The sequence below is a fragment of the Coffea arabica genome, chromosome 3e (assembly GCF_036785885.1).
Source record: "Coffea arabica cultivar ET-39 chromosome 3e, Coffea Arabica ET-39 HiFi, whole genome shotgun sequence".
In the NCBI taxonomy this organism is placed as follows: domain Eukaryota; kingdom Viridiplantae; phylum Streptophyta; class Magnoliopsida; order Gentianales; family Rubiaceae; genus Coffea; species Coffea arabica.
This window is the reverse complement of record NC_092315.1, coordinates 22,552,866-22,564,830: the sequence shown is the minus strand read 5'-3', so window position 1 is coordinate 22,564,830 and position 11,965 is coordinate 22,552,866. Positions and strand designations below refer to the sequence as shown.

At 35.6% G+C, this 11,965-nt stretch overlaps 2 protein-coding genes across 3 annotated transcripts; one reads left to right on the top strand and one right to left on the bottom strand.

The window, feature by feature from the left end:
• The first annotated feature begins 237 nt into the window (after positions 1-237).
• On the top strand, positions 238-2,024 carry LOC140038447 (uncharacterized). The gene is made up of 3 exons (XM_072083805.1): positions 238-853; positions 1,053-1,223; positions 1,345-2,024. The coding sequence occupies exons 1-3, from the start codon at positions 238-240 to the stop codon at positions 2,022-2,024; spliced, it is 1,467 nt and encodes a 488-aa protein (XP_071939906.1).
• A 1,519-nt stretch (positions 2,025-3,543) lies between these two features.
• LOC113736625 (small ubiquitin-related modifier 2) lies at positions 3,544-10,213 on the bottom strand. 2 transcript variants are annotated; one of them, XM_027263685.2, is made up of 4 exons: positions 9,898-10,213; positions 5,920-6,036; positions 3,911-4,060; positions 3,544-3,754 (listed from the first exon to the last, which is right to left on the bottom strand). In XM_027263685.2, exons 2-4 carry the CDS (start codon positions 6,007-6,009, stop codon positions 3,680-3,682), a joined length of 315 nt encoding a protein of 104 aa, XP_027119486.1. In that variant the 5' UTR covers positions 6,010-6,036; positions 9,898-10,213; the 3' UTR covers positions 3,544-3,679. The 2 variants fall into 2 exon arrangements, with proteins under 2 accessions (XP_027119486.1, XP_071940107.1); XM_072084006.1 differs by lacking the exon at positions 9,898-10,213 and adding an exon at positions 6,108-6,413.
• Between the last annotated feature and the right edge of the window lie 1,752 nt (positions 10,214-11,965).

Here is an 11,965-nt window from a genome sequence, read left to right as displayed (position 1 = left end):
AGAATCAGTTGGTTGCGGGAGGGGGATAAAAATACTAAGTATTTTCACTCTTATGTCAAGGGTAGGAGAGTGAGTAATAGGTTAAACGGATTACAAAGAGAAGATGGGTCTTGGACTGCTAATGATGATGAGGTAGTGACTGAACTTTCTGACTATGTTAAGGAGTTGTTCACAAGCGGAGGGAGGGGTGATATGTTAGAAATTTTAGATGGTATTCCACACTCAATTACTTAGGAGATGAATGATAAGCTGACCAAGGAAGTAATGGAGAATGAAATCGATGATGCATTGTTTTCTATGAATCCAGAAAAAGCTCCAGGACAAGATGGAATGACTCCAATGTTTTTTCAGAAGTTCTGGAGCTCCATTAAGAGTGATATCATACCAGCAATCAAAGCTTTTTTTCACTCAGGTCTCATGCTCAAATCTATTAACCATACTGTCATATCCCTTATTCCCAAGATATTGCATCCAACCAATTTGAAAAATTACAGGCCTATCAGTCTATGCAGTGTGATCTATAAAATCATCTCTAAAATTCTGGCCAATAGACTGAAGTCTATTCTGGACAATTGCATTAGCAAAACTCAATCTGCTTTTATTCCAGATAGACAGATATTAGACAATGTGATTATTGCTCATGAGTATATGCATTACCTCAAAAACAAAAGACAAGGGAAAGATGGCTACATGGCAATCAAATTGGACATGGCAAAGGCTTATGATAGGGTGGAATGGCACTTTCTGCTGGCTATGATGGAACAAATGGGCTTCTGTTCTATATGGATTAACTGGATCCATAGCTGCTTGAAGACAGTAAGTTACTCTTTCAATTGCAATGGGGAAGTTAAAGGTTTTGTGTCACCAGAAAGGGGGATCCGGCAGGGGGACCCCTTGTCTCCTTATCTATTTTTAATTTGTTTAGAGGGCTTCTCTAACTTGCTAAGAAGAGCTGAGGAAAGTAACAGGATCCAAGGTCTAAAAATAAATAGGCATGGACCAATTCTAACTCACCTCTTTTTTTGCTGACGATTCTATCATCTTTTGTAAAGCTAATAAGAAAGAGGCTGTGGAAATTATGGAAGTTTTGAAAATCTATGAAAACGCCTCTGGGCAATTGGTCAATCTGGACAAATCTACAGTTTTCTTTAGCAAAAACATGGACAGTGAGCAGAAGGAAGAGGTCTGTCATGCTCTTGGAGGAATGGTAGAGGCAAAGCAAGGTAAATATTTGGGACTCCCAATGGTAGTCTCAAGAAACTAAAGATCAGATTTTTTGATTTGTGAGGGATAATATAAGAAGAAGATTTCAGAACTGGAAAAACAGATTTTTGAGCCCAGCAGGTAAAGAAGTAATGTTGAAGGCAGTTGCAATGGCTATGCCTACGTACGTCATGTCTTGCTTTAAGCTGCCAAGAAGATTATGTAAAGATATTTGTGCATTGATGGCCAACTTTTGGTGGGGAGAATCTAATGGCAGGAACAAAATGCACTGGATTTCTTGGGAAAGAATGGCATTGAACAAAAGTGCAGGAGGACTAGGCTTCAAGGATTTTGAAGCGTTTAATCAAGCTCTGTTAGGAAAGAAAGTGTGGAGGTTACTTACTAAACCAAATCCGTTGGTTAGTAAGGTGTTGAAAGCCAAATATTCTCCAAAGGACTCCATCTTACAATGTAGCTCCACCAAAAATGCATCCTGGATTTGGCAAGGATTAATGGGAACAAAAAGTTTGGTCAATGAAGGACTGATCAGGAGGATAGGGAATGGTCGTAGTACAAGCATCTGGGAACACAAGTGGATTCCAGATACAGCCACAGGAAGGCCAACTACATGTCGATTGAGCAATTGTGAGCTGGAAAGGGTGGATGAGCTAATAAGTCATCATAGATGGAACAGGAATATCATTTTCAGAAATTTCAACAGAAATGATGCGAAAAAAAATTCTAGCTATCCCTTTGAGCCTATCAGAGAGGGAGGGCAGCTATTATTGGCAACCAAAGGCGGGAGGGCTATACACGATTAACTCAGGATACAAATTTCTGATGAAGCAAAACAGAAAAGGAAAAAGGTGTAATCCTGAGGGAGCTAGCTCTAGTTATGTAGAAGGAAGTCCACAAGTAGTACAGATGTGGAACACACTGTGGAGGCTCAACATTAAGCACAAGATCAAATTTTTCATCTAGAAATGCATTCAAGGAGCTTTGCCAGTGAGGGAAGCAGTGAGTAGACGAACGGGGATGGGTGATCCTATATGCACAACATGTGGAACAGCACAGGAAACAGTTGAACACCTCCTGCTGACTTGTCCTCATGCAGTGAACATATGGAAGGCAGCTCCTATTCAGTGGGATGGAGCTAAGGATCAGCAGGGAGATTTCAAACGTTGGTGGCTAAGAATCTCAGAAGCAAGGCATAGGCCAGAAGAGATGGAACATATTGGTTTGACTGCAAATATCTTGTGGCAGGTGTGAAAAGAAAGAAACAAAAGGGAATTCGATAAATCAGATAGAGGTCCACCATTAAGAACAATAGGAAGAGCACATAAGGAATGGTTGGAACAGCTGTAGGTAGAACTCACGAAAGACAGAGAGAACACAGAAGAAACAGTCCCTAGGCAAGAATTACAAGACCAGGACTATGCAAATGAGGGAGCTATGATTACGGAGATGGCAACAACCAAGAAAAAAGGACAGCAAACTTTTGGAATTGGAGTCACAGTCAGGGAACATGTAAGTAATAGAATGGTAGGGTGGGTGCTGAAAGAAACAAGTCTGGGAAACAAACTCCTAGATGAAGCACTAGCACTGAAGCTGGTCTTGTGCAAAGCTGTGCAACGCAATTGGAGCAAGGTCAAGCTGAACTTTTGTAACAAGGAGCTGTGGAGACAAATCATACAGCAGAGTCCTGCGGACAGCAAAATGGCAACAGTGCTGGAAGACATCTCTAAGCTACAGAGATTGTTTTGCATGTGCTCCTTTGGCTTGTGTAGGGAAGAAAATATGATAGTTAGCAAAAAACTGAGTGATGATGCCTTAGGCGTTATTGTTGATGAGGAAAGACTGTTTCCTCAGTGTCTTTGAACACTTCTTGTATAGTTTATCTCGAGCCGTTGCTCATACATGTAATCTTTTTCCTTAAAGCGATGAAATTCTCTTATCGTTTCGGAAAAAAAAAATGGCACAACATTCATGTGAAGAACTATATGAGTTGCCCAGTTTTCATTCTAACGAAAGTAAAAACTAAAATAATTAGTCAAAGCACTCTTGAAATCTATTGAACAAGCAAAATATCCTGACAAATATAGTCAAGAAAATTCATGTGATAATGCTACTAACAAATAGAAGTCCATGATGAAAAGAACTAAACTTCCGTCTCATTTTCATGAAGAAACTTAGCATACTACTCCAAATTTTCAGCAAAAATTCTAGGTTTTTGATATCGGAAGACAAACAAAGCTTGTCAAAGATTCAAACCAAGGTAAACTCATAACTAGACAAGAAGAAAGCAAAAGAATAAGTCTAAAAGAGCTTTTGACTTGAAGATGAATTATTCAGAAATGGTCTAGATTTAAATAAATTTGTTGGGTGAACCCTGAGCCAGTCTCCTATTTACAACTCAAAATGCAAATTTTCCAGAAAAGAATCCTGGTTTCTTTCTTGATCTAGGCAGGCTACATTTTTAGATATCTTTAACATCACCTCCTCCATCTACATGCACCATAGCTTCAATAATATCTCCATCTTCCATGCCAAGCTACACAGAGAGCAAAAATCAAAGAAATTTTGCAACTGCAATTTTAAAATAAAAAACGTCAAAAACTACCAGGTAAAGAGCTTCACAATGAAAATGCGTTTCCTATCTGTTCTTCCATGTTACCATAGTTACTAAATCTATGTTAAGAGCCACTACCTCCTCTGGGGTACTCCTCACAAGGACTCTGCGTCCAAGGTATAAGAAGTTCACAGCACTATATTCGAATTTTTTGTAGTCACAGTACTTCAGCAAAATGTTCTTCATTGGCTTGTTTCGTTTGACTTCAAGATTCATCATCTTACCATCCTACATTGCAATGGAAAAGCAGTCTTAGAAGTCATGGAGAAAAGACAGAATTCATAAGAACAACGATTTTCTCATCCATTCTCTCCTAGATATTCTTGCAAAACTAATGCTAGCTAGTAACCTTTATACCACTGCATATGTAAACTTTCAAGGGCAGAAAATTTCAATAATAACTAAAAAGAATGCTTGATTATTCAAAAAAAAAAATGATGATTGCATAAAGGAAGAGTTTTGGACCAAAAAAAATTTGTACATTCTCACGAATTGAGATTGTAGAGAGAAAAAACAAGGATAAACAAATTTGAGCTGGTAATGCTAAAAAGTTTAAAATTTCATGTGACCTGTATCAGTGGAATGGAGATATTGTGAAATGTCAAGTTTTATATCATAATTACCAAGCATTTCTGATCTATTGCAAGTTTGCAGCAATAGTAATTAGTTATTTTGTAGAGTACTGACCAGAAAGCATGTCATACAACTGCATATATGCAGATAATGAGTGGATGTTCGTAATCAAGAACTTGAATCTGTTTACTAGATTACCTGGTTGGATCATCTACTATTTTGCATCAAAGCTACTAAATTCATACAAATTTTCTGAACTCAGAGACAAAGTGTCAATTTAAATTTCAACTTTCTATTTATAATATAAACCTGCACATTCTATGTTGTGCAATGCTAGTAGTTAGTCAACAAGTCTTGTGCACTAAACTTTCTGAACTCAGAGACAAAATTTCGATCTAGTTTACGTCCACTCAATTTTTTTCAGACTTTCTTGATCACTTCAATTTTGTAAGGAACCCCTAGTTCCTTGATGGTCTATGTGCTCAAGATCATTGCGTTCTGCTTGAAAATCCTCTGATTTTCTCCTTAAGTTTCAATTTATCACAAGATAAATAAGGGCCAAATTGATGGATTTCACACTCAGGCCTCATCACTTATCAAAGGTGATAGAGTATGATGTTCAGTATGTTGTATGTAACAGATACTAACAGACCATATTAGTGCTATCTTGTAAGATCACATACAACATCTAATGTAAAATAATTGATAAATGAGACAAGTAACAAGCATATACTTTCTAATCATCATGAACATTTTTGAGTTACCAATAATGATAGTAATAGTGAGTTTAAAAAATGAACACTGGCATAAAACTTTTGAAATTGAGTATACTATAAAGGGAGAGCATCATACACCACCATTCCCCCCCCCCCAAAAAAAAAAAAACACTTGCAACAGTCACATATACTATTCTTTTTGAAGTATATTGGTGGATACAATGTTAAAAGTTTTGCAATTGAGAAGGTATAAAAGCTAAAAAAATTAAATTAAATGAAATAGGTAGCCTATTAAAAATTTTTAAGGTAATATCCTCAGTGGTGGCCAATTAGGAGCACCTAAAGTCTGCTAGACTTGCATGGATTAAGTGAAAATGGAATTATACCATTAACACGGACACATTTTTCCAATGGAAAACCAAATATCCATGTAAGTACCAAATAGCTTATTCTTTCTTAAATCTTAGGATTCTTGGTCACGATTTTACAACTACTCCAGAAAATATTTGCATAAACCAGAGTTAATCACTGAAAATGAGATTTTCTTTTTCCAATAATAACATTAACCGTTTCAAAATGCAAACTTTTCAAGCAAATAAACGCAACCACCAGTCATTACAGTCACAAATTTTGACACAGCAATCCATTATAGATCAGTAGTAGGCCAAAAAAAAAAACCAAGAAAGAAATATTGCATTAACCAAATAAAAATCGCTCCCTCAACCCACCCCCTGCAATGCGGCCCCAAAGTCAGAAAAATTGATTGAACCATAGTCAACAAAATTGATGGAAACCAACCTGGCCAAGCACCTTGAGGAGGATCTTGCCACTGCATGTCTCATAACTCGTTTCCAGTGGCCTTTTCCTGCTGCTGTCACCTCTTGCCATTTTTAGCTAGCAGAATTCCAGTTGCTCCTGAACAAACAAAAGAGCAGAGCAATAAAAAGAGCATCTAATGGTGATAGGAGAGAATATTTGAATATTACCTGCAAGTGCAAAGGGCCAACTGCAAAAATTTTAGGCATGATTAAGATAAGTGGTTCTCTAAGTTAGAAATTGTAAAGTCTGTAGTCCGAACTGAAGTCAAGTCTGTAGTTCCTCCGTTCATGATCAATGATGAGATTGACACAGTTGTATAGCAGTAGTATCTAGTACCATAACTGAAGAGGAATTGGAAAAGCAATCAATGTTTATTTTTTCAATTTACCTTATTTGGATAGTGATTTTTTTATTTTTCAAATTATTCTAATTGCACCATAAATATGTTTTTTTCTATTTTTTATTTTTTTAAACTTATTTCATGTACATCATATCACAAAGTATTAAAATATTATTCTAAACAAATGTTTCAAATAATCTTCTATTCAAACAATTATTTTAGATTACTTATACATGAAATTGCTTGATAAACCAAGTAATCGTTACCCTTGAAAATGACCTATGGTCTTGAAGGTATTCTTTGATCTGCAGTAATAGTTAGAGTTGAAACTATCCAAACTTTTGCTTTGCTAAAACCAAAAGGAAAATCCGGTGTAGTTGTAAAGATGCTTAAATAAGTGTCATGTGACATCAATTAAATGCTTTTGGGTAGTTTAAGTTGATGGATTTATTTGTATTTGATAATATTTGGGGTGGATTACTTGATGATATGATTGCCATCTTTATGTTTCGAAAGATTCCTCATATAAAAGATTTAAATTGGATGGTGAATAGATTTAAATACATTTTTTAATTAATTTTTTTATTCTACCCATATTACATCACAATAAGTGCGCAAGTAATGTTCCAAAGAAAATTTTCAAACAATTTTTAATCAAGGATACAACTTGGATAAACTAGCATGATGAAAATATGTAAAAATTATAAATAAACTATAATATCCAATGACATGATTCAATTTTTACAATATATAATACTAAAAAACACATGAAGTAGATTTAATTAGTAGAAAAGTATTTTTCCCATTTAAACAAAACATGTCTAGAATGCATATTATATGTCGGCAAGGTGGTGGAAACCACAAAAAAAATAAAACTAATATAACAAAAAAGTTTTTAAAATGATTTATAAAACCAATTAGGGTTTTCATCGATTCTTGGTTCAGTTAGGATTTTGATTAAGACACATAATACAGTCTCATATATCTTATCTTATTCTTGATGAATATAAAAGATGGCTAATTCCTTTGTTTATTGTCCAAAAAAGAAAAAATTACAAGAATAATGATCTGACATTATCAGAGTATAGAACTATGCCCAGCAGGCAAGCCTTTTTTTTTTTTAATGCCAGCTGCAATTTTTTTTAAAAATATGATGGCTATCAGTCTGACACGGCAGCCATCATAAAAAAGATGAGGGAAGATGTTTGAGAATGTGAAGAACTGAAGTTTGCACTTGTTTGGCACGGACAGTGATGTGCCACAGCACATCAGAAGTAGAGTAAAAACAATCATGCAATGCAACAAATTACCTACCAATTTTCATTTTCCAGTGTCTACTATCTATAAAGAGAAAGCTTGGATCCCGCAGACGGCATCGTTCCATTTGGCACACAATTACATTTGCTTTGGATCCTTGACTGCATTCAGTTGTAGACCACCCCAGACTGCCAAATTCTGTCAGGTGACTCAGATGGGGTCCAACTTAAATTAAAAACTGAACCAAAGAAATGAACTATTTATGTACCATCCCATGGGTCCAAATATTTAACAAATCTTAATATTTATATTCGTAATTTAAGTACCTATTTTATACGGTGCAATTATCATTTTATTTCTAATTTATTGTGTTTGAATATGAAATTATTTGGGATAATTTTTTAAAAAAAATTCTATAATACTTTTTTGATATGATATATATAAAATAAAAATATCATTAAAAAATATATTTATAATAAAAATGGATAAATTTGTATGAATAATTTGCTATCCAAACTCGTTCAAAACAGTACTTACAATTTTTGGCACGAAATATTGGACACTTACCAACTTGTAAAAGGACGCTATCTTAAGAGCCCTTTTGTCCGATTGAGGTGGTTCCCTATTCTCACAAGGGTCTCATCTCCAAGTGTCACAGCACAGTAACATCCTTCCCAGGTAAATCTTTCGCCTTTACCACCCTAACGTAAAGGTACTGCATTTGCTCAACAAGGTACTGCAATTTTTTTCATCTTTTTTATGATGGCTGCCGGCCTATGTCAGGCCAGTAGCAATCACATTAAAAAAAAATTGCAGTTGGCTGTCGGGCTTAGTCAACCCGGCAACCCAGCACTTTAGAAAAAAAAATGGTTTGCTTGCCAAGCTTACATAGTTCTATACTTCACCATTATTCTTGCGATTTTTTTTTTTTGGACAATAAACAAAGGAATTAGCCACAAAAGATTAACTTATTCCCTGCTTTATTCTAGTATTAATGCAGACACTGATCTTGTCGATTTTTTATTAAACATTAAACTGGTCGAACTAGTCAGACCATTCAAAGTTGAATAACACTTCCTGCCACCTTCTTCCTTTCTATCCTTTATTCCTCCCTCTCTCTCTCTCTCTCTCCTCTTTTCTCTGCGACCATCGCCCTAACTTGATCTGGTCTTGATGGGAAAGGAGTAAGAAAAAGGAGAAAGAGAAAGGGATGACAGGTTAGTGGCAGGGACAGAAGAGGGGATAACAGAAGGGTCAAAAGGAGGAAGGGAAAGGATGATGGGCCGAAAGAGGGGACAATAGGAGGTTGGCAGGTGGTAGGGTGGGGAGAGGGTGGGAGAAGAGGAAAGGAAGGTAAAGAGGAGTGGAAAGAAGAGAAGGGAGGAGATTGTGAGGTTGGCCGGCGGAATGGAGAAGTTTTACCACCATAACCCAAAAATACCCTAAAAATATTTTTAAAACACTTTTAAACATCAAAATTGCCATAAAATAAATGTAGTAATCTAGAGTAAATTTTAGACAAAACAATCAAAAAAAAAAAACTCTAGCCAAACATTTATGTGTGTGAATCATTAATGCTTATTCAACCATATGTAATCAAAATTACTCGTTCAAATCTACCACTCAAGGGATAGAAAACTAGAGGAGTTATAGACTAACTTGGTGTTGTAGTGGTAGCACTGGTGCAAGAGGGTGGTTGTGAGGTAGGACGATGGGTGTTTTTAAGCTTCTATATACGGAGTTCATGATAGAAACAGAGATTTATATTTAAATTGGAGTTTTCTCTTTTATTTTTGTGTATTTAAATTGGCCATGCGTTCTCAAAATGAGGTCTTTATGGGTGATTATTATCATTATTATTATTATTTAGAACATTATCTTTAAGTAGGAATGCGACCACACCAAAATTTAAGCCTCACCCTCTCTCTCCCCGACAACCAAATAAACAATACATACAGAAAATGCAGCAAACGGCCAGAAAAGGAAGGGAAAATTAGCCATTAAACCCCCAAAATTCAGCTCTCTTCACTGGAAAATGAACGAGCTCCGGACAGCTTTGGACTGACCGGAGTTACTCCTCTCTCGTGCGCACAAATTGAACAACTATTTAACAGGCATAGTCGAAATTCTGAATTTTTAGTGAAGTCAGAATCGAAGCCAACCTTAAGTTGTTAGCTACATTTATCACAGTCAACACAAAGACCCAAATTTGAATCATTTATCAACAAAGACAAAAGGGGATGGGGGAATATGTATGGATATGAAGAACAAATAAAACTAACAAACAATTCAGCGTCTCACGAAACTTTCAGAAAATTGTCATTCTGAAATTAGAGTAGGAAATGAAAGGGAGGGCTTACAATGCTTTTCCGGTGAAGATTCTAATGATGGTGGTGGAGGATTCCGGTGCAAGCAGTGGCAACAAAACTCCACCCCTTCTGAGGTCTTTTCTTTTTTTTTTTTTCGATTTTTGTTTCTTCCTTCTCCCTTGTTTCTTGTAGTTTCCTCCTTATATGCTTCTAATAGACTTGAAACTTTATACCTCAGATTTTGAAAGAAGTCTTGAGCGGGCTTTTTGAAGGTATTTTTTCTGATTTCTCCTTTTTTTTTATTTTTGATGATGAGCTGAAGATGACTGCTGATTTTTTTTTGGACTGGGAATTTTGTACCTGTGGCAGTGGACAAGTGTGGGAAACTTCTTGGAATCTTCTCAAATTTAGATCCTATTTGGAAAATGAGTTTTTTGTGTGTTTGTATAAAATTTTATTGTAATTTATTATAAAATTTGTTAAAAAAAATTAAAATGTGTAAAAACTTTCCTTTTTTTCCTTTTTCTTTTCCTTCCTCTACTCTTCTTCTCCCACCCCTCACCACTGCTCTTCCTCCTCCTGCCCTCCCCACTGCTGGCCACCATCGTAGGTGGATCGATATCATCAGCCTCTTTTTTGTCCTTTCCTCTGTCTTCCTCTCCTCTCTTCCCCACCCTTCCTTCCTCACCTCTCCTCCATCTTTCCTCTTCCTCCTCTCCTCTTCCCCTCCCCTCTTCTCCTCTCCCTCACCCAACCATCCTCCGTGGTCGTGCAACCAAGGGAGGTGGGTGGCTGGGCGAGGGAAAGGATAGGAGGGAACAGGGAGAGGGGAGGAAGTAGGAAGAGGAAAGATGATGGAGTAGGGGAAGGGGGAGAGAGAGAAAAAAAAAAGAATGAGACTATCGCACTGGTGGTAATGGTGGTACTGGTATTAGCGCTGGCAATGATAGTTGTGGGTTGCGGTGGGGAAAGGATGAAGAAAGAAGATAGAAAATTTTTTGGGTATTTTAAAATGTATATTTTAAAATTTTTAATAAGTTTTTTGAGATTATTGTAGTTAAAGTTATTAAAAAAATTGTAAAAGAAAAAACTTGGCAAAAATCTCATTTACCAAACAAGCTTTTTAGTGTCCAATGTTTTTTGAAAAAAAAGAAAAATTTTTAATTCTATTAATAAAAATACTAACTTACCCTCCCTATTTTCCTCTCTATCTCTTCTCCTTTTTTAATTAAAAGTGCAAAAAATTGGTGTCTACACATAAGATTGCGAACTAATTAATTTTATATGGGATACAATCCAAATAAGCAATGAGGACTAATTTCCAATGATTCTCAAAAGGTGCTAAAATCATTTGGACAAATAAATGTACCAAAACCATCCAACATGATTTCATCTATTCTCTCGTTGAGAAAGAATTTATTGATGGGAGATGGTATTTAATGTTTATCCATGATTGCACGTAGCTGAAAAGGAAAGTAATGTTAGTAAATGTTTTCACAGCTGTTCGATTTTCTTTCTTTGCATTGAAATACTGAAATAAAGTATGCCATTTGGATTATGAGTCGAATAAAATCCAATTTAATTTTCTCTATAATTGGATTGAATCTTTTTTGCAAAATTTAGTTCGGAGTAGGGGCTAAGATAATTCTATGTATTTTTTTAAAAAAATAATTGTAAGAGCAAAAGTGCACAATTATGGACTAACTCATCTATAGAGTACAACTTAGTCCTTTTCGTGTCAAAGCTAGAAATCCTATATCGGCTAGTGATCAATTGAGTAAGAATTGACAATAAAAGTCCTAAAGTAAAAACAAAACATAAGTGACCCATGACATGCGTGTAAACCCAAAAATTCCAGTTATCAATTTTTTGTTCTTCTTCCTCTAGAGTAGAAAGGAGCATCATAATAGGAAGGACAATGATACACCAAAATTTGGTAAATTGAGTAAGAAAACAAAACAAAGATTTCTATTTACTCCAAATAAAGAGACAAATTAAAGGAAAATCTTTGTTTTGAATCAATACAAAATTAAAGAAAAATATTTAATCATAAGTTGATGATTAGCTGGTAAGAAGGAAATATGTGTGCGAATGATTCGAAAATATGGACTTGAAGTCT